The sequence below is a fragment of the Lytechinus pictus genome, chromosome 12 (genome assembly GCF_037042905.1).
Source record: "Lytechinus pictus isolate F3 Inbred chromosome 12, Lp3.0, whole genome shotgun sequence".
In the NCBI taxonomy this organism is placed as follows: Eukaryota; Metazoa; Echinodermata; class Echinoidea; order Temnopleuroida; family Toxopneustidae; genus Lytechinus; species Lytechinus pictus.
This window is the reverse complement of record NC_087256.1, coordinates 10,917,236-10,939,852: the sequence shown is the minus strand read 5'-3', so window position 1 is coordinate 10,939,852 and position 22,617 is coordinate 10,917,236. Positions and strand designations below refer to the sequence as shown.

Sequence of the window (22,617 nt, the reverse complement as noted above, 5' to 3'; positions counted from 1 at the left end):
TCTTTATTATTAATTTTACTATTTATTTTTTTATTCACTTTTCTTTTTTTAGGGGCGCAGGTGGGGGTTGTGTTTTGAATTGGAAAATGGGGATGGGATTGGTACAAGTTTTTGTGTCACTTTTGTTTCTCTTGTTTTTAGTGCTTGTTTGGAGCTTTGATGTCTGTTTTGTTGTTGTTTAGAGCTTTGTTATATATTTTTCCTGGTTGTTTTTTGTTTTGTTTTGAAAGAAATAGACCACTCTTTTCCTTTTCTTTTGGCTTCGACTAATAATTTGAATTTATTTATTTTTCTTTAAAAAGAGAGCACAAACAGGGCCTTAGTAATACAATGTATGTATACAAATATAAGACATTGACAACTGATAGAATATATTAAAACTTAATTTTCGTCCTTCTTGATACTTGAAATAAATTGCATACAATTCTACATACATATTTTACACTCAGCTGCTCATTCCTTCTAAAAAAATGTAATCACATGTCCATTGTCTCTCAAATCAAAAGCTACATATTATACATGTATAACAAATTGTTGAAACAATAGAATACATAAGGAATTGGTGAAACAATCAAAGTCATCAGAAAAAAGCACACATATTTTCATTTGGTCATACAAAGTACAAAAGAAAATGTTTTATATGTAAAAAAGGACCCCCGTACATACAAAATTACAATACTAAGTTGAAAAAGAGCTTGTAATTTATATCAGAAAAACAAAGAAATACATTAGAAATTACAATAACAATACTTTAGACAAATTCATTTAGGAAATTATCTACATGATGCTGTCTTGATGCCAACTAAATTATATGAATTATCTATCATAATCACCTTCATTTGGCAAAAAAAGAGGCGAGTAATTGTGATTTTGTGTTATTTGCATAATTAATTAGAATTAATTAGAAGAAATTATTTTACACATAATAAGAAAAATTACAAGATGATTGATATACATCAATTGAGCATTCTCTCACCTTTCCATTGATACCTAAATTACTTCATAGGACTCAAAAACAAAGGAGTTAGAACCTGTTGAAGACTTGGGTTCAAAATGGTCACAAAATGGTCACAAAAATGGGTTCTGTACTCCATTGACTTTACATTAAGACAATGACCACAAATTTGGATGAATATGCGCAACTTAAACTGGAATAACTTTCTAATTTCTTGATGAAAATTAAAGTTCTTGGTATCATTTTAAAGGTCTTTTTAAGAGCTTTCTAGTGATACCAAATTTATTCATATTTGATGATTTTCATTTTTTTTGTCACATACCTATGAAAAGGGGTAATTTTTCATGAGGAATCTGCTTATCACATTTTTATTTGCCGCCAAGGTAATCCTTTTGCAGCAAATGTAAACAAAGGAAATTGATCTCCAAAACTGGAGACTGTCTCTGAAATTGGATACCCAAATTCTTTACAAAAGTCTCTGATATTGGAGATAATCTCCCACATTGGAGACAGTCTCCAATATTGGCCGTGCGCCTCTACTGATCGTCATGTTTCACAGTATAATGAATGGTGGGCCCCAAGTCTGCGCACCTTACATAACAATTTGAGTTCAGATTTAACATGAATTTCTTCTTATTTCACAAAATCTTTCAGTTGATAATGTTCCTTATATTATTATGAGTAAGTGTACCAAATTTCTCATTGAAAAATGAAAGAAAATATAGGATTTTCTTGAAAAAACCTCGGGCAGTCTTTTTCAGATTGAAAAAAAAAAATGGTACCCCATGTCTGCGCACTCATTCACTTTGGACACGATTCTGGGATTTTGATGAGAAAGTCTGCATTTTGAGGCCGTCACATGAAATGCCCTAAATTCATTATTTTTCCACCATTTTGAGTCAGATTTTTTATGGATACCTGTCTATGTATTACATGTATAAAGTTCGTGCTCGTTACGTATCTTCTTTTACTAGAATCGCGCAGATACGCGTGTGCGCAGACTTGGGGGAACTTGCCATACTGTAGGCCCCTGCTAGTACTGGGCCCTAGACCAAAAGCTTCGGTCTCTGTTGGTTGTTCAGCTGAACTCCGTTGGCTTCACTCACCAAATACAGAGACCGAAGTTCTAGCGCGATCTGTACAGGGGACTCAATGGCCATATGTTTATGTATATAAGTTTGGATAAAACAGGGAGGTGAATTTGCGCGACAGCCGAGGTAAGTCACTGTTTTTGTTCCTTTTAACTTGATTTTTCCCGGTTTTTGGGCAATTAACGCCAAGAGGGAATATTAATTTGCATTTCGGACGCGTTAATTTTCAAAAGTTTGATTCATTAAAGTTTAATAAAAAGACAAAAATTGAAGAGCCCCGATGGGGGGATTTTGCATTGTAAGTCCCCTAATGGTGGCTGCACGATAGCGAGCCGTCTGTACGAGGAGAAATAAAAAAAAAAAAAAAAAAAGCTGTCTAGTTTCACAGCAGAGATTCAACATCCCCTGCCCTTCATTGACATAGCGCATCGCACATTAAAAAAATGTGTGCGAGAGCCGCTGAATTGCGCCGCACCGCATGCGATGTGCAACGGTCATTCGCTCCCATGTTGCAATCGCAACCTGACTTGATTTCTGTGCAATTTCAAAATTTCACTTTTTTTTCTCATTTTTGATTGGAAATTTTGAAGATGCGATCCTAAATTTGCAAGAAAGTTATTGTCTCGGAACAGAACCAAGGATTTCTTCATTTTTGGCGACCCCTCTTCTTAAATCTCGGCTAAGCCGCCACGTGTGCATGCTCTGGATATATGGCGCATTTTTGAGGGAAAATTTTGACTTTTAAATGGAATTTTTTGGTTAAAATCAGACTTTGTGGTGGTAAGTGATAGTGCCTATGTATATAAAAATGTGTTTGGTGTTTGACTGTGCTGGCTTGTGAATAGGTTTGCCATGTCGAATTTAGGGAACGTTACTCTAACTGCATAGAATTTTGGCTTTTTCTCTGACTCGGTCTCAGAGGCAAGCTCAAGCTTTTTAACAAATAAAAAAAGTTGCATTTTGTACTCCTGATCCTATCCTATCAAATGCACATGAAGATCTAGGTACCTACACTACAGATGAGTTTATTCAAGCTTTGATGAAATCTGAAAGAGAATATGACATTGTATTCATGGTATTATGGGGAGACTATCAAAAGTTGGCGAGGGCACAAAATTTGTAACTTTGAATATCATCATGATTAGAAAAGTACTTGCCACTGTTGGTTTAGGGGTTGTACATGTACATTCAGTTACCGAAAGTCCCTGCTGTCTCAATTAGAAAATGTTGGTCCAAACCAAAGTTAACCTGTTAGCATGGAGAAATAGGACTTCTTAACAAAGCCAGATGCAGAATGAACAAGTTAAAACTTGTGCAAGTTGGCTTACTATAACAAGATGAGTCTAGTATACATGTACATGTAGTACATGTATACTTTAAGCATTTAGTCAAGGTGCTTTGTTGCTGATTGCAATGGACTCTGCACTAGATGTTGTTTTTTACTTGGAGTGGTACCAGGGAAAAAAATTACATTAAAGGGGAATCCAACCTAGGAAATAAAATAAGTGTGTTGAACTTGAAGGATGAAAATAAGAGAATTGAGAGTGGGGAAAGTTTGCAAGAATTCACACAAGGAATAAGAAGGTTAGAAAGAAATCGGACAAGAATTTAAGAAAGTAATGAATGTTTACACAATGTAACTAAGATTATGGTAATTTCATATTGGCTACATCACTTGGCAATGAGATTGTGACAAGTTGCAAGGACAACTCTCCCATTTGTCATTTACTTTTACAGGGTAAAATCAGGAAATTTGTAGTTTTCTCCAGCCTCTGTGCTCTGGGTCATGAGAAAAAAAGGGACTCAGTTTTATAATTGTCGGGGGGTGGGTTGAGTTAGCCAATTAAGACCGTAACGGAGCAAACTTTACAGATGCTACGGGACACCAGATCTGAGCTTCTTTGACTTTATTGAGGTTTGCCAAAACCAACAAAATGAAAGGAGTAACAAAACAACAACCCCAAAATCAGAGGCTACTGGTGGTTACACACCACCTACATCACCCAGGATACCACAAAGGAGTTGCAGCTTCTACCATTATTCGAAATCTCAAGACTCGAGGAGGATCAAATGAGTCGGACCAGATCAGCCCTTTCCCAGGCCTGCTTCGATTGCAGTCCGACCTGCACCAGAACCAGGACGTGCAATAATCTACCTAACGTAAAATGCCAACAAGCAGTGGAGTCGCGGAACCACCCAAAAAAATATTCCGCTAAGGATTTGTTAAACTTTGAAACAGCCAATATGAAAAAGATACAAGTATATATATTGTTTTCACTCAATATTACGAGAAAACAAATCCTTAAAACCCTTAAAATACATAACAAGGATTAGAAAATAACTAGAATTATATTTTTCGAGCGTACATACATCGATCATCCTAACCCTATCCAGTAATCCGGCCGATCAAGAGAATTCCAAACACCTGTACGAAAATAATATGCAAATTAGGAACATTCTTCTCAAGCAACCAAATGAAAATTCCACTTTCCGACAGTTTCCCCGCTTGAAAATCAATCGACCCGAATGATTTGCTTCAAACCAATGATATAACAATATATACAATAAATTACACTATTTTCTGTACATGGTCCAATTTGTTTCTTCTATACACACTCTCTGTTACAATTCTTGTCAGTGTAAACAATACATTTTGTGTAGACAGCTTGGATACAGTAAAACTGAATGAACTATATTACTCACTCAAAAAAGGAATGTTCTGAAAGCAATCGAAACGTTCAGACTTTTTTTTTTTTTTTTTTTTTAATCTAATTCAATATCCTTTTCTTCAAATTTCTTCCCCGCTTGAGTCGTTGTATTATCTCCAAAAGAAATTTTGTGGATTTTATTTTATTTTTTTTTTTTTTTATATTCAGAATAGTTACTCTTTCCACAAGAAAAAAAATGATGTTGAGAATAAATGCAAATTTAATCCTACAAGTCTCAACTCTGTCACCAACAACTCTTTCTTTTTGCTTGAGTAACACAGCAAATATCAACTTCTGGAAAAAAAACACAATTTCATCTTGTCTCAAGGATAAATATATATAACAAAAATTGCCACTGAATCAACTGGAAAATCCAATTGAAATCGACGGAGGGAGTATACAATCAAAATCGAGGAACTACTTCATCACTCAACTGGGCAATCCAGTTAAAGCCGACGTAGGAAGTCTACCTGGATTTCTATGAACTCCTCTAGTACTCTGCGTTGATCTACGAAGTGGTGTTGGTTCGACATCAACTCTTGGTGCATTAAAGTCCTCCTCATACGTAATAACATATGGATATTCATCATCTTCTGAATCTGAGGTATATCGAATAACATCCACTCCTTCATTCTCATCGATACTTGAATATTCAACTCCTTGTTGATCTTCGGGAAGGACATCATCTAGATCATCAGCTTCATCTCGTGGATCTAGAATGAGGTGTCTCCTATTTACCCACTTGCTTTCACCACCCGTTGCAGGTCGTATCTCATAGACATCATCTTCAGCATTCTTACTTTCTATCACATAGGCTGTATGATAGAATTTATCAGCTAACTTGTGTCTTTTGGTGAAAGCTTGTCTTCTTAGTAACACTCTATTGCCAACACTAAGCATATCCTTTGGGACATAGTCATTGTGCCGCTCTTCTTCCTTTCTGGCAGCTGCTTGGAGTCTGGATGTGACTACATCACATGCTCGCTTCATCAACTTTGCTTGCTTCTCTGTGTACTCTTCATTCCAATCTTGTTCTACATTGCTTAGCAGATGATCAACTGGGATTAGAGGTTCTCGGCCAAACATTAACAAGTATGGCGTTACTCTAGTCACACGATGTGGGGTGGAATTATACACATGTAGTATATGTTGGATTAACTCAGGCCATCGCCTCCTTTCCTTCGGGTCAACTGAACGCAACAAGGCACACAACGTCTTATTGAAGCGCTCACACTGTCCGTTTCCGGAAGGATGGTAGGGTGTAGTATGTGATTTCTTTATGCCGTACAATTTGCATAATTCCTGTATCAACAAACTCTCGAACGAACGTCCTTGGTCTGAATGGATTCGGGTAGGAATTCCATAATGCGCGAACCAGTGATTTCGTAGTGTGCTTGCGACAGTCTCCGCTGTCTGATTCTTACATGGGACAGCTTGGGCAAATTTACTAAAGACATCGGTCATAACTAGTACGTCTTCGAATCCATCTCTGCCTTTGTCTAACTTCAGGAAGTCAATCGATAGGATTTCTTGGGGACGGAAAGCAAGAAGATGTCTCAGAGGCGGGCGAACACTTGGGGTAGGGGCTTTTGAAGTTGCACATCTCCAGCACTTCTTGACATACTTCTTCACATCATTGTGTAAGCCTGGCCAAAAACATCTCTTGCGGAGAAGCTCTACAGTTCTATGGATACCTTGATGTGCCCACTTGTCATGTGTTGCTTCTAACAACATAGATTGCAGACATTTAGGCACTAGCAGTTGTCTAAACTTGCCTACAATAGAGTCATCTACTACTCGATACAGAGCTCCGTTATGTTCAGTCAACTTCGACCATTCCTTGACAAAGCCACTCAAACCTGGAAGATTCTTATCATATTCTTGACCTGGCTTCCAATTGGAACTCCACATGTTCCACACCTCCTTCAGTACCTCATCACTCTTCTGCATGGTACTTATATCTTCATGAGAATATGATGGTAGGACAGTCGACATTGGGTTGGTTGTGGTTAACAAGTCACTAAGAGCTGGAGTCTTTGGGGCATTTACTTCGACATCTGCTCTCACCACTAAGCAAGAAGCAACCTCTTGAAGTCCAGCCTTCAGCTCTTCAGTCGAAACATTCGCTGGGCATCTACTTAGTGCATCTGCGCATTGATTGGTTCTCCCTGGCTTGTATTTCACCTCTATATCATACATTGCCAGCTGGGCAACCCATCGCATTTCAGTCGCATTTAACTTTGCAGTTTTCAAATGGGCAAGTGGGTTGTGATCAGTCCAGATCACTGTGTGCGAGCCTTGAATGTAGGGACCAAACTTATCCGTTACTGCCCACTTGAGCGCAAGCAACTCTAACTTGAAACTGGACAGATCAGGATACTTCTTTTCCGATCCTCTAAGTCCTCTGCTTGCATAGGCTACTGGATGAACTTTCCCGTCATTCTCTTGAAGAAAGCAAGCTCCAAGACCTCTAGTACTTGCATCAACCTCAATGATGAAATTCCTGTCAAATCTAGGGTGAGCTAGAACTGGCGCTGTGGTTAGTGTTCTCTTCAGTTCTTGGAAGGCCGTTTCCTCCTCATCGTCCCACTTGAACGTAGCTTGTTCCCTCTTCTTCCCTTTCTGGCTTGAACCTGTGAGTGCATGTAAGGGGGCTGCTATCTTTGAGAAGTTAGGGATGAAGCGTCTATAGTAAGATGCCAATCCTAAGAATGACCTCAACTCCTTAGCATTCGTGGGAACAGGCCATGTCGCCACTCTCTCTACTTTATCTTGGTCTACAGCTATACCATCATTAGATACAATGTGACCCAGGTATCGAACTTCTCTCTGAAACAGATCACATTTCTTTCCCTTGACCTTGAGTCCATGTTCATGCAACCTTGAAAGAACTGTATCTAGACGACGTAGGTGCTCTTCAAATGTCTCTGAGAATATCAAGATGTCATCCAAATAGAGTAGTATCTGAGACAAATTCAAATCTCCTAATATGCACTCCATCACTCGTTGGAATGTAGATGGGCTATTGGTAAGACCTTGGGGCATCTTCATAAACTCATACAGACCCCATGGGACTCGAAAAGCGGTCTTATCAATTGAGTCCTTATCCATCACGACTTGGAAGTAACCATGTGCTAAATCCAAAGTTGAGAAATACTTCGACCCAGACAATGCTTCCAAAGTCTCTTCAATTCTTGGTAGAGGGAATGAATCTTTCACTGTACGATCATTTAACTTGCGATAATCTATGCATAGCCTCAAACTACCATCCTTCTTTCTAACCAATACGATAGGGCTGGCAAAGCTACTCTTTGAATGACGTATAATCTTCTGGTCTACCATCTCTTGTAGCATCTCTTTCACTTCTTTTACTTGCAAAGGGTGAATTCTCCTGTATGGTAACCTAATATCTGGACCTTCAGTCAATCGGATCTCATGTGGAATGAGGTCACATACACCTACATCATATGTTCCCTTAGAGAATACATTCTTGTGCTTATGCAGTAAGCTAGCTACAGCTGCCTCTTCAACTGGGTCTAGGCCTTTTATCTCTACGCCTGGAGGTAGGGTGTCTTCAATTACGGTATAAATTCGAACAGAACCAATGTGAACATCAGTTTCTTGCTCTTGGTTACGGGATTCTTTCTTCAACTTATCATACAGTGGCTTGTATTCTGCTATGTGTTGCAATATGTTGGAGCCAAGAAGGATTGGGTACCTCATATGTTCCACAGTAGGTGCTCGATCTGACACTACCAGAAAATTACCCATCAATTCTTCTCCTTTTACCTTGATTGGTAACCCAACATAACCAACAATAGGCAACTCTACCCCTCCAACTCCAATCACGTGCAGAAAGATTCCTTCGCTCTTCTGAAGCTCTCCAATACGACACTTCAGCTTGCTCTCATACAAGGACAAAGGTATGATAGATGCTTCGGCTCCTGTATCAACTACACAGCCAATCTCTACTCCTCCAATGAGAATGTTACAGCATGGACTTTTAGCAACAAATCTCTCAACAAGGTTTGATTTAGCTTTCTCTTTAGACTCTGCTGGTCCCACAGTCCCTAAATTGGCAGTTGGTACATAATGCGATGTAGGACTGGCACTAGTTTCAGACGTAGGATGATTGCTAACTGTGCTCTTCTTCGGACACTCTCTACCCATGTGACCAGTCTGATGACAGTTAAAACAGACCACTTCTTCTGTACAGTCTTTCTTTGTGTGTCCTTCTCTAAGACAGTTGTAACACTTGAGTTTCTTCTTGATCTTCTTAGGAGTTTGAGTATACTGAGTAAGAGCCTGAACACTCTTGGCAATCTGAGCTACTTCTCTTCTTAGATCTGCCAATTCAGCTTTGACATCCGACTGTTCCTGTTCTTTCTCTTGCTTGGGAAAACTAGAACACATGTCAGCACGCTCAGCATACACTTCATGAACTCGTGGTGAACTTCTTGGTTCTTGACCAGAGAAAAATTCAAGCACTTCAGATCTCATCTCAAGAAAGTTCTTACTCTTTGAAGACATTTCAATTCGTCTTAACTCTCGTTGTACCCACTTCTCTTTAGCTCCACAAACGAAACGTTCTTTCAGCGAGCTATCTTTGAGCCTCTTCAAAGCATTCTTATCTTCTGTACTGGAAGCAGCTTTCTCCATGCGATCGTACAACCTCATCAAGGCCCGGCTGTAGTCGGCCAAACTCTCGCCCTCTTGTTGTCGTCTATTGTAGAAGGATTGACTTAGTGAAGGTACCGACTCTGACGCTGCAAAGAGTGACTGTAAAACGTTGATAATTTGATCACTATCCTTTCGCACATCCTCATCTCGGCATAGAACCTCTTCTTTGGCAACTCCAGCCAAATGATCGACAAGCGACTGTGCTTTTGCCTCTCCAGACAACTGATAGTGAGTAGTATAACTGGAAAACTCTTCAAGCCACTCTTCCAGAGATAAGTCTCCAGCGACTTTAGGTGGACCCTTAAATTTAGACAATTTCACTGGTGGGGGAGCACGTTGAATATTCAAGCCTTGCAGTGCCCGGGTAAGGACTGACACCATTTCCTCTACAGACTGTGACATCGTTACAAGGGCTATATAATTCTACAAAGGGGAGAGAAGGTCTATGCACATGTATAAAGTGGTGTAAATCAATGAACAATCAAAAATTAACTCTACTCATAGTTATCTGAGATTACCTAAACCACCTTTAACTCATTACCAAATGTTCATGTGTTGACCATTCCCTCTCCGAAGTAAGAACGTTAAAGTCTCTTGGATGTGTAGAACTTCACTGCCATCATCCTAGTTGGTCGCTGACCTCTGGACGATAGACCTCAATCGCTGACTTTGGGGTTGATCGCTGACATCGGAACACAGCCATGATCTGATGATCCCATCCTCGTCGCCATTTTGTCGGGGGGTGGGTTGAGTTAGCCAATTAAGACCGTAACGGAGCAAACTTTACAGATGCTACGGGACACCAGATCTGAGCTTCTTTGACTTTATTGAGGTTTGCCAAAACCAACAAAATGAAAGGAGTAACAAAACAACAACCCCAAAATCAGAGGCTACTGGTGGTTACACACCACCTACATCACCCAGGATACCACAAAGGAGTAGCAGCTTCTACCATTATTCGAAATCTCAAGACTCGAGGAGGATCAAATGAGTCGGACCAGATCAGCCCTTTCCCAGGCCTGCTTCGATTGCAGTCCGACCTGCACCAGAACCAGGACGTGCAATAATCTACCTAACGTAAAATGCCAACAAGCAGTGGAGTCGCGGAACCACCCAAAAAAATATCATTCTGCTAAGGATTTGTTAAACTTTGAAACAGCCAATATGAAAAAGATACAAGTATATATATTGTTTTCACTCAATATTACGAGAAAACAAATCCTTAAAACCCTTAAAATACATAACAAGGATTAGAAAATAACTAGAATTATATTTTTGGAGCGTACATACATCGATCATCCTAACCCTATCCAGTGATCCGGCCGATCAAGAGAATTCCAAACACCTGTACGAAAATAATATGCAAATTAGGAACATTCTTCTCAAGCAACCAAATGAAAATTCCACTTTCCGACATAATTATGAGGGGAGCAATAAAAAGCTCTCCCTGTAGAACTTTTAAGGAGAGCGGTAGAGGAGCACTGCAAAAAGCTCTTCTTCAACATACAAGGGGAGCTTTTTGTCCAATTAACAAAACGGATGGAGGAAATATAGGCCTATGTACTAAGTTACAATTAACAACCAAAGGAAGGAAACAATCGAATATGCAATATTCATAATTGTTTTACAATGTTTTGTAATTAGATTGTGTGTTATAAAACCTGTTTGAGTGAGGTTTTGAGTGACTTTTGACTATGGCTAAAAGTTAAGTCACTGACAAATTTTTCGTCAAATTTCGGGGGCTACTTTTTGCATTTCGGGGGCTCTTTTTAAATGCAACTTTTTTGTATTTTGAGGAATACCTGTTCACTTATTAATGAATTATTACTTTTTGTTTAATATTGTATGATTTTTTAAGTTATTTTTTCATGATGCTTAGAATCTTGGATGTGGATGTGTGCGTGTGTGTGTGACTGTGAGTTGGACTTGGATATAAATGAATTCAATATTTAATTTCTACTCCGTCTATTCCAGTACAATACCCTGTACTCGGCCATGTACATGTAATATAGAGGCCCACATACCCTAACTTTTCCTGAAGTTCTTTGAAAATGCAGATCTCCATGAAAATTGCATTTCTCTATGGGGGAGTCTAAATTTGGTGAGAATGTATTCATTAAGATCTTAAATATACATGACAATTAAGAAATCAAACTTTATTGGCAGTTTTGAATAATGTACCTGAAATGTAAACTCTGTCTGAAACAGAAAATCACCATCATTGAGGCCTTTACTGAGCGAATTGTACCCCAGAGCTCTGGCAGAGAGACAGAGCTCCGACTGGCTAGTGTAGTAGTACATGCACCAATGCGTTCGTGCGTGAGCCTGCCGCCGGCCTTGTTAAAAATAGATAGAGCTTTGTTTGATGATTTATTGTCTGATATTTACCTCATCCCCTAGAAAAAGAAAACAAATGATTTTTTAGTTATAATTAATAAATAAGGTAACTTATTTTGGATGTTAATAGGCCGTTTTGAAAAGCAAAGCCGAATGACAACTCACCAATGCTAGGTTACTAGACTCTGGGATTTATTTCCTGTGTAATTCGAATTATTTTATCACAGAATTATCTGTAGGGGAAACATGTGCATTCGAAATTGCACATGGTGGTAGTCATAATGGACCCATATACAGGCAACTGTTTCCCGACCGTTGCGTAGATTTTTTTGGTCATACCTGGTTCCATGTGTATGGAAATACATGGTACAGAAAAAAAGACGCAACTTCAGAATTTTTTTATTTATTTTTTATTTTTTTCATTCTTCATAAAAACAAATACACTGTATAAAAGTCAATACATATAAGTAAAAAACAATGATGAACATATAGAAAAAATAACATAAGAGAACAAAGAAAACAATTTATGTCGAATTGAAACTGCGCTCGCTATTTTCAAGGCTTATTCATGATTTTGAGTGTGGATTTTGGATGATTTTTAAATGGTAAGCGGAGCTCGAGCATATGGCGCTAGTGGGCCGTTTAGTTGTTATCACTCGGCAATAATTTCGGGGGCGACATTCAGATTTGATGTCCCCGAAAGCATGATTTTAGGTGATTTTGAGGGCGACTTCAGGCATTTTCGCTTAGCGATCGCGAGGCGCGCTATTAATCGCGCTACCTAAAATGGATTAAGGCGCGCATGTAGCGCACGATCGCTCTCGCGCGCCTTAAAATTGAGTCCCTGAAAAAATAATATGTATGTCTGAAGAATACTATTACATGCCTTTATGAAATAATTTTTTTGAGTGTCTTTTTGAAAAAGTGACATTTACGTCACTTTATGTATTGAAGAAAATGCAGGTGTCAAATAACCTACCATAATTACATTTTTTAAAGTGGCAGATACAAAGTCAGCTCTGCTTTTTACAACTTAAAAAGATTCATAACTTTCTTACTGTTTTCAACTTTCACCCTTTTATTTTAAAATTCCCCATCAAATCAACTTTCCACTTTGGCTGGGACATAATTTGTGTAACTACTTTGGTTGCTTCATAATGAATGATAATGCTTTCATTTATCTAACAAAGAAATAATCTTTGTACTGATAAAGATGAGTACTGATTCTGTTTGTCAACTCAGAGTTCATTGATGTCGGCAAGAAGCAGCCAGCCTTGGATGCCCTCTATGATGTCATCAAGAGTAAGCGACATCGAACATGGCAGAAGATACACGAACCAATCATGGAGAAGTATCTGGAGCTCTGCGTTGACCTACGTAAGAGCCACATTGCCAAAGAGGGCCTCTACCAGTACAAGATCATTTGTCAACAGGTAGGCATACTTTTGTGGCAGAAATGCTTTGGGGGCTCCTGAATGTGTTGTAGATGTTCTTGACGGTTCCATGACATTTGCTCTGCTCTAAATTCCACGCACTAATCAAATGACCAACTTCAACCCTTGGTTTAACACTATACATGTGCCCTACCCTAAACCTCACATAAAACCCTATTGTAACCCTAACCCTACATCTTAGATGAAATTAAGCCTGGAACAATTGTCGCCAGACCAAATGTTGTGCCACCGCTCTTGACACCATTTTCACTGATTTTTCTTTGATAATAGAACGTCAAAACACCAATCTAAAGTTCGTAAATAAATATTCAAGTTTTGATTTTGGGTACTGCTAGTACATTGTAGAAATAAGAAAAACACTGATCAGCTATTGTTTATTAACTTTTGTTCACATTATGTGGCAAATTTGTGAACTAATCTGACACCAATTGCTCAAGCTGAAGTGAATGATAAGAAATTGTTTCTTTCTTAGATATTTCCTTTTTTTTTTTCATGTGTAATCAAGAAATTTCATAGGTGAGGGAGCATTTCATCAACCCTTGTTGTCCAATAAGTTGTCAGATCTGACGTCTTTCCTTGAATTTGATTAGCTGAGAAGCACTGTTACTATGGTTTTTGTCATTTAAAACAGGACTTATTGGATAAAATATATGACAAGTCCTCTTGTGAAATGCTCTGTTGATTTTAACTCCTTGTTATGTTCTTGCTGTTAGGTGAATGTCAAGTCTTTGGAAGATGTCGTGAGGAAATACTTGAAGCTTGCTGAAGTCAAGACGGAGGAGGCTAGGAAGGCTTCTGAGGCTGTTGTTGGGGTCGATGTTGACGATCTTGATAATCTTACCACCCCAGAAAGGTAAGAAGAGAATTTTTAAAGAATTGTTGTTTCTTACCTTCAGTGTTGGGAAAAGTTTAACTGTTGAAGTTCAGGATTTGACAGTTGACCCATAGCATAAATAATTTATTCAATTCCAAATAAAGCATAAGTCTCGAGATCAGAATCACTTCCTTTGATTAAACACAAAGGTGTAGTTCATTTGCATTTAATTCCAACTTTATATGATAAGCATGCCCGATTTGACTTGATTTTGGGACTAACGCTCGATTTGCAGTTGAATGTAAGATCCTTGCAATGCTCCATTAGTAAGTGTCAACTGATGTTATAGGCATCCCACCAGTGGGTCCTATTATTGACTTGTTCTCCCACTGTTTTTGTCTTCCTGCAGTCTTCTCCTAAGTGCTGTAAGTGGAGAGGATGCCCAGGCCAGGAGTGACCGTGTGGTGTTGATACCATGGGTCAAGTTTCTCTGGGAGTCTTACAGACAGTGCTTGGACCTGCTGAGGAACAACAACAGACTGGAGAAGCTCTACCAGGACGTGGCCCAGGATGGTAGGTCCAGGATCAGGGTCAGAGATGGCACCATGATTCCAAAAATGTGGAATGCTACAGTCACACCAATGAAACCGACTCCAGACCGTTAAAAGCTGTTTTGAATTGCACGTCATGACGCCAGACCGTTAAAAGCTGTTTTGAATTGCACGTCATGACGCCAGACCGTTAAAAGCTGTTTTGAATTGCACGTCATGACGCCAGACCGTTAAAAGCTGTTTTGAATTGCACGTCATGACGCCAGACCGTTAAAAGCTGTTTTGAATTGCACGTCATGACGCCAGACCGTTAAAAGCTGTTTTGAATTGCACGTCATGACTCCAGACCGTTCAAAGCTGTTTTGAATTGCACGTCATGACGCCAGACCGTTAAAAGCTGTTTTGAATTGCACGTCATGACGCCAGACCGTTAAAAGCTGTTTTGAATTGCACGTCATGACGCCAGACCGTTAAAAGCTGTTTTGAATTGCACGTCATGACGCCAGACCGTTAAAAGCTGTTTTGAATTGCACGTCATGACGCCAGACCGTTAAAAGCTGTTTTGAATTGCACGTCATGACGCCAGACCGTTAAAAGCTGTTTTGAATTGCACGTCATGACGCCAGACCGTTAAAAGCTGTTTTGAATTGCACGTCATGACGCCAGACCGTTAAAAGCTGTTTTGAATTGCACGTCATGACGCCAGACCGTTAAAAGCTGTTTTGAATTGCACGTCATGACGCCAGACCGTTAAAAGCTGTTTTGAATTGCACGTCATGACGCCAGACCGTTAAAAGCTGTTTTGAATTGCACGTCATGACGCCAGACCGTTCAAAGCTGTTTTGAATTGCACGTCATGACGCCAGACCGTTAAAAGCTGTTTTGAATTGCACGTCATGACGCCAGACCGTTCAAAGCTGTTTTGAATTGCACGTCATGACGCCAGACCGTTAAAAGCTGTTTTGAATTGCACGTCATGACGCCAGACCGTTAAAAGCTGTTTTGAATTGCACGTCATGACGCCAGACCGTTAAAAGCTGTTTTGAATTGCACGTCATGACGCCAGACCGTTAAAAGCTGTTTTGAATTGCACGTCATGACGCCAGACCGTTAAAAGCTGTTTTGAATTGCACGTCATGACGCCAGACCGTTAAAAGCTGTTTTGAATTGCACGTCATGACGCCAGACCGTTAAAAGCTGTTTTGAATTGCACGTCATGACGCCAGACCGTTAAAAGCTGTTTTGAATTGCACGTCATGACGCCAGACCGTTAAAAGCTGTTTTGAATTGCACGTCATGACGCCAGACCGTTAAAAGCTGTTTTGAATTGCACGTCATGACGCCAGACCGTTCAAAGCTGTTTTGAATTGCATGTCATGACGCCAGACCGTTAAAAGCTGTTTTGAATTGCACGTCATGACGCCAGACCGTTAAAAGCTGTTTTGAATTGCACGTCATGACGCCAGACCGTTAAAAGCTGTTTTGAATTGCACGTCATGACGCCAGACCGTTAAAAGCTGTTTTGAATTGCACGTCATGACGCCAGACCGTTAAAAGCTGTTTTGAATTGCACGTCATGACGCCAGACCGTTCAAAGCTGTTTTGAATTGCATGTCATGACGCCAGACCGTTAAAAGCTGTTTTGAATTGCACGTCATGACGCCAGACCGTTAAAAGCTGTTTTGAATTGCACGTCATGACGCCAGACCGTTAAAAGCTGTTTTGAATTGCACGTCATGACGCCAGACCGTTAAAAGCTGTTTTGAATTGCACGTCATGACGCCAGACCGTTAAAAGCTGTTTTGAATTGCATGTCATGACGCCAGACCGTTAAAAGCTGTTTTGAATTGCACGTCATGACGCCAGACCGTTAAAAGCTGTTTTGAATTGCACGTCATGACGCCAGACCGTTAAAAGCTGTTTTGAATTGCATGTCATGACGCCAGACCGTTAAAAGCTGTTTTGAATTGCACGTCATGACGCCAGACCGTTAAAAGCTGTTTTGAATTGCACGTCATGACGCCAGACCGTTAAAAGCTGTTTTGAATTGCATGTCATGACGCCAGACCGTTAAAAGCTGTTTTGAATTGCACGTCATGACGCCAGACCGTTGAAAGCTGTTTTGAATTGCACGTCATGACGCCAGACCGTTAAAAGCTGTTTTGAATTGCACGTCATGACGCCAGACAGTTAAAAGCTGTTTTGAATTGCATGTCATGACGCCAGACCGTTAAAAGCTGTTTTGAATTGCACGTCATGACGCCAGACCGTTAAAAGCTGTTTTGAATTGCACGTCATGACGCCAGAACGTTAAAAGCTGTTTTGAATTGCACGTCATGACGCCAGACCGTTAAAAGCTGTTTTGAATTGCACGTCATGACGCCAGACCGTTAAAAGCTGTTTTGAATTGCACGTCATGACGCCAGACCGTTAAAAGCTGTTTTGAATTGCACGTCATGACGCCAGACCGTTAAAAGCTGTTTTGAATTGCACGTCATGACGCCAGACCGTTAAAAGCTGTTTTGAATTGCACGTCATGACGCCATTGATCAGTTTGAAGTCAGTTTCCTTTGTGTGACTGTAGCAGAAGGAAGGATATTATTATCAAAGGTTCTTATAAAGTTACATGTAGATTCTTGAAATCAGTCATGTGAGGTTAGAAGAGTACAGTTAATGGAGATACTTTAGATCCTTATAATGGTTCATCTAACAAATAGGATAGTTAAGATAATTTTTTTCTTTACGCTACGCAGACCTGCCAACCAGTACGTTTTTGTTGTATTTAGTACGTTTTTGCAACCAAAATACGGCAGTACGTTTTTCTTTAAAAAATACGTTTTTGTAAAAATATAGAATTAAATAATTTTTTTTTTACAAAATTGTAGTTTATTGAGAAAAATCATCTCTATATGTCTCTATTTCATAAAACTTACACAAATATAGTTATTAGATCAATGTACTTTCAGATAACTTTTTTTTTTCAATCATTTTGTTAAAACCAAGGTGAGATATACACATGCTTCAATGTTGTTGTTTTTTCATCTGCAAGAGCAGTGCGCATTTTAGCGTGCATGCAGCTTGAGAGTCACGATGAGCAAGTGCGCCACGCATTTTATTATGAAATACACTTTTTTGGGAAAAATACATTTTTTTTAATCACAGAATGCAATTTTTCATTCCAAGAGGTTGGCAGGTCTGGCTACGAGAAAAATGTGGTAAATTACCTTTGCCTACTACACTAAATTGCTTAAGGTATCTTTAGACGGTTACTGTTGCTAAGATTGTATGAAGACCTGACTGTCTCTAGTAGATAGTGCAAAAGGTGTTCAAGTTCTGGTCAAGGGTAGGCCTAACAGCAGTTATTAACATGGGTGCAAGAGTGATCATAATGTAATGTTTCAGTAGTGCATGGCTTAATAATAATAATAATATAGGGTATTTATATTGCGCACATATCCACCTTGTTAGGTGCTCAAGGCGCTCCTATATTACCCGGCTAAGCTAGGCGTTCATAGCGCACACAGCTTTTTAAGGAATTACTTCCTACCGGTACCCATTTATCTCACCTGGGTTGAGTGCAGCACACTGGATCAGTTTCTTGCTGAAGGAAATTACGCCATGGCTGGGATTCGAACCCACGACCCTCTGTTTCAAAGTCCGAAGACTAATCCACTGGGCCACAACGCTCCAACACAACGTTAGTTCAGATGATCAATCAAGATAGAAACCCAGATGATTCACAATAATTTACATTTTTTTTACCAATGTTGTCATTGTCAACTAAACAGTGATTACTGTTAGAGATGTTAAACATTTATGAACAGAAGAGGTAAAATAGAGCTACACTTGGCACATAAAATATGATTTGAATGTTTAAGGTAGCAGGTTTGTTTTTATAATGAAATAAAACGTGACTGAAGATATTTCTCATCTATTCCATCCCACAGCTTTCAGGTTTTGTCAGAAGTATCAGCGGAAGACTGAGTTCCGCAAGTTATGTGATAATGTAAGTATATCCACTGCAATTTGAGAACCAACTGAAAGAAATCATAAACTCTGCATGGTGGCATCTGTAGCTCTAGAATTACTTAAAGGAGAATGAAACCCTTGAAACCAGCTGAATCCATATCAAAGAGAAAAATCAAAGAAACATATTGTTGAAAGTTTGAGGAAGATTGACTGAATAATAAGAAAGTTATGAGCATTTGAATATTGAGATCACTAATGCCATGTAGTTCCTCCCATTGGCAATGCGACCAAGATCTGTGATGTCACACACGTACAACTCCCTCATTACTTTAGTACCTATTTCACTTATATTCTCACTTTTAGAGAGTCTATCACAAGGTGAGGTGTTCTCTTTATGAGGGGACAAGTACAGAGGTTTCACAACATTATATCATTTATGAATCGTTTGTCATATGATTAGAATGAGCAGAAAGAGATGTTTGGGGTATATTTTCAGTGTCCAAAAGGGGAGAGTTTTTCATCTGTGACATCATAGATCTTGGTCGCATTGCCAATGGGAGGATCTCCATAGCATTAGTGATCTCGACATTCAAATGCTCATAACTCTTCTATTGCTAGTCCTATTTTACTCAAACTTTTGTTGATCTTAGACTTTGATTTTTCTGCTTTCACCAAAGCTAACTTGCTCCAAGAGTTTCATTCTCCTTTCAGTGATATTTTAACCTTATTTGTTATAAGAAAATTAATTGTAACCTCCCCTCCCCCCAAAACGAAACGCTAGGACTACCAAACAGATATTCTTTGCTTATAAATTGCCAAGAAATGTCAAATGCATAAGTGCATGGAATGTAAACATCTGTTGACAATTCCACCAGCAATAAATATGAAGTAAGATTAAGGGGATAACTCCCCAAATGAATAATATTTGTGAAATATATTGTCTCGCTCTTATTCTCACTGTCAAGATCTGCTAAACTTCTCATGGGCATTATTAAGATCAGGCACCAGTCCCCGTAGATAGATATTTTGTGCTGTTTGATGTAATTTCCATTATTAGTATTATTAGTTATTCATTGTAAAGTGCTTTGATCATATTTTTGGTAAAGCGCTATATAAGTACCTGTTATGTATTTATGTTATGTATGTATGAAATAAGTCGTCTTGTGATTTTTACTGAAAAACTGTTATAAAAGCTATTGAAATCCTTCTATCTGATTGACTCAGAAAGAATTATTAGTGAAAATGAATGATGGGACGCTTCATAAAACACTCTACTGATTCCGTTGCAGTTGCGTAATCATCTGAACTTGATAGAGAAGCATCAAAACCAGGCCACATCTATCAACCTGAACAACGCGGAGAGTCAACAGCTTCACCTGGACACTCGTCTCTTCCAACTTGATACAGCAATCAGTATGGAGCTTTGGCAAGTAAGTCACATTGTAACTCATTGGTTACTGTACTCTCTGAATCTCCTAGACAAAATGTAGGGACACTTGGCGTCTTGTAACAATACAAGAGATATGTTACATTTATGATAATAGAATCAAGTCCTCTACTTAAAATTATTTGGGTAGTTTTCGCTTACCCCAGTCCAAAGTAAATGCCCACCTCCCTCCCCCCCCCCCCCCCCCCCCCGCCAAAAAAAATGGTTTGTTTAGCTTCATCAGGAGTTTGATCACTTTCAGTTTAATGTAGGTATTAGTATTAAAGTGTGACCTACACTCACACTCTAGATAGATTTCATATTCTTTCATTAATTTTGATCGAAGAATTGCAAAGAATATTTGTAATTGTTTGGTAATGTGGTGTGTTGGAATATAGTTTACGAGAATGCTTGTTCTGCAGTTTCTTTCTGGCTGGAAATAACAATTTTTCATTATGCCCTAACACCACACCAATTTTGAGTATAAATACATAATTCATTTACTTTCTGTACACAGGAAGCGTACAAAGCTGTGGAGGACATCCACAACCTGATGGGACGTTCCAAGAAGTCTCCAAAGCCCCAGATGATGGCTAACTACTACCACAAGCTTGGTCTGGTCTTCTGGAAGTCTGGTAATGGTCTGTTCCATGCATGTGCCCTGCATCGTCTTCTTCAGCTCTCTAGGGAACACAGGAAGAATCTCACCACTGAGGAAGTCCAGAAGTAAGTAGTCTTTGACCTGTCATCAACATGATTCCATCCATGTTTGCAACTCGGCTAACCCTGTAAGGAATACACCATGGGAATCAAGTAGAGAATTTTTTATTGTGCATGTTGCTAGTGGATAGCGCTTGAAAGTACATCGATGGAGTGAAGCAACACGAGTCACTCAGAGTATGTGCAGGTGCATACTTTCATCTATCCTTCGCAAAAGACATTATTTGTGGGAAGTTTGGCATTCTGTTTCCTTTATTGAAGTGACTGATATTTCCAATGTTTTTTTAATGTTGCAGAATGGCTTCCCGAGTGTTGCTTGCCACCCTATCTGTCCCTATCTCTCCTCCCCGCAATGATATTGGAGACATGCTAGACATGGGTAACACTGCTGCAGAGAACCAACGGAAGCTTGCTAATCTTCTTGGTCTCCAGTCCACCCCAACCCGTCGTCAACTCATCAAAGAACTGGTAAGAATTACTATTCTAATTGTATTCAGATTTCATCTTGGGCAAATATGGTTTGAGATTTGTAAGTATTTTGATATCTAAACAAAGAAAAATGCATTTTATTCAAAGCCATGTAAGAGATATGCAGTACCTTCTTCATTGAGGATAGATTGAAGGCAGTAATAGTACTTAACCCTTATTAAATTTCACCAGAAATTAGCATTCTACTAGCTAAATTAGGGCAAATTTCATACGCTTATTTGCATAATTAATTGATAAAAATATAAGCAATTAATTTTTGAAAATTTCACTATACAGTCTTGCAGTTTACATCCGGCTCTACGCGCGTGCACATTTTCGCGGCGATCAACGGCCGAGATCCCCCCCCCCCCCCCCCGTATATTTTGGTCTGAAATAGCCCAGTTAAGATAGGGTTAAATGATATTTCATTTTCAAGGAAACATTTTGATGTATCCTCTGTTGAAAATTCTATTGTCTTGTATGGGAATAATTACTGGGTTCAAAGCTACGATTGAAGACTTTCATTTTGACAACCCGTGACAACGGTTTTGGCCAAATTCATTCATTCTGCAATCACTTTTACTCTTTTCTACAATTTGGGTAAGCTTCATTGTATCTTAAATCTTCAAATCAACCCATGCAAGTTCACAAATATACAAATGAAAGGATGTGGCATAGAATTAGGAATTCAAAACGTAAGGAGTGGTTTACGTCTGAGAATCCTCTTTGAATCGCACAGGTGAAGTACAATGTGGTGCCCCACGTGATTCCTCAGCTGCACGACCTATTTAAGTGGCTCGAGGTAGAGTTCCACCCCCTGCACTTGTCTGATAGAGTGTCTGGTATCCTGGACTACCTGAGGGATAGCAAGGAGGCTGATATGGCTCAGTATGTACCTGCTCTCCAGGACAATGCCATCATGAGACTCCTAAAGCAGGTAGGTTTTAGAGCTCTAGGACTGTGAGCCACAAGGTGTAGGGTTCAAATCCTTCTGCTGAAACACACAAAAGATAAAATTAATTGACCTTTGTGACAGTTGTAGAAAAATACTAAGTGGGGCAATGCCATCATGAGACTAGGGGTTGTTCCTAGGATTATGAGCCACAAAGTCTAGTCTTCAGATCATATTACAGCTGAAATTTGCATGTGTAGGGGATTAATCTTAGGACTCTGAGCCACAATGTACAGGGTCCAAATCATGCTGCAATGCCCAAATGTTGAAATGGACTATTTTGCATAAGGTGTAGGACATGGCTACGTGGTAGGATATGTATGGAGAACAATCATTGCTAAGCAGTTTGGTTTTGTGGATATGTTACATGACTGGATCTTGTGGCAAGCAAAGAATCTGTATTTGCTACACTCTCTGTATATTTGTTCCATCGGAAAGGTATTTGAATATGTAAGCACCGAAATTCATATCCTGGTTAAGGTGGATTGTATT

At 39.2% G+C, this 22,617-nt stretch overlaps 1 protein-coding gene across 1 annotated transcript in view; it reads left to right on the top strand.

Moving 5' to 3' along the window:
- Positions 1–13,012: 13,012 nt before the first annotated feature.
- Positions 13,013–22,617, top strand: part of LOC135156114 (eukaryotic translation initiation factor 3 subunit A-like) — a 29,329-nt gene continuing 19,724 nt past the window's right edge. Inside the window, exons 1-8 of the mRNA XM_064107407.1 lie at positions 13,013–13,204; positions 13,939–14,078; positions 14,449–14,612; positions 18,538–18,596; positions 19,849–19,989; positions 20,503–20,711; positions 21,002–21,173; positions 21,913–22,110. Of these exons, the coding sequence (XP_063963477.1) occupies positions 13,115–13,204; positions 13,939–14,078; positions 14,449–14,612; positions 18,538–18,596; positions 19,849–19,989; positions 20,503–20,711; positions 21,002–21,173; positions 21,913–22,110 (1,173 nt within the window). The 5' untranslated portion in view covers positions 13,013–13,114. The remainder of the gene's footprint in view (positions 13,205–13,938; positions 14,079–14,448; positions 14,613–18,537; positions 18,597–19,848; positions 19,990–20,502; positions 20,712–21,001; positions 21,174–21,912; positions 22,111–22,617) is intronic.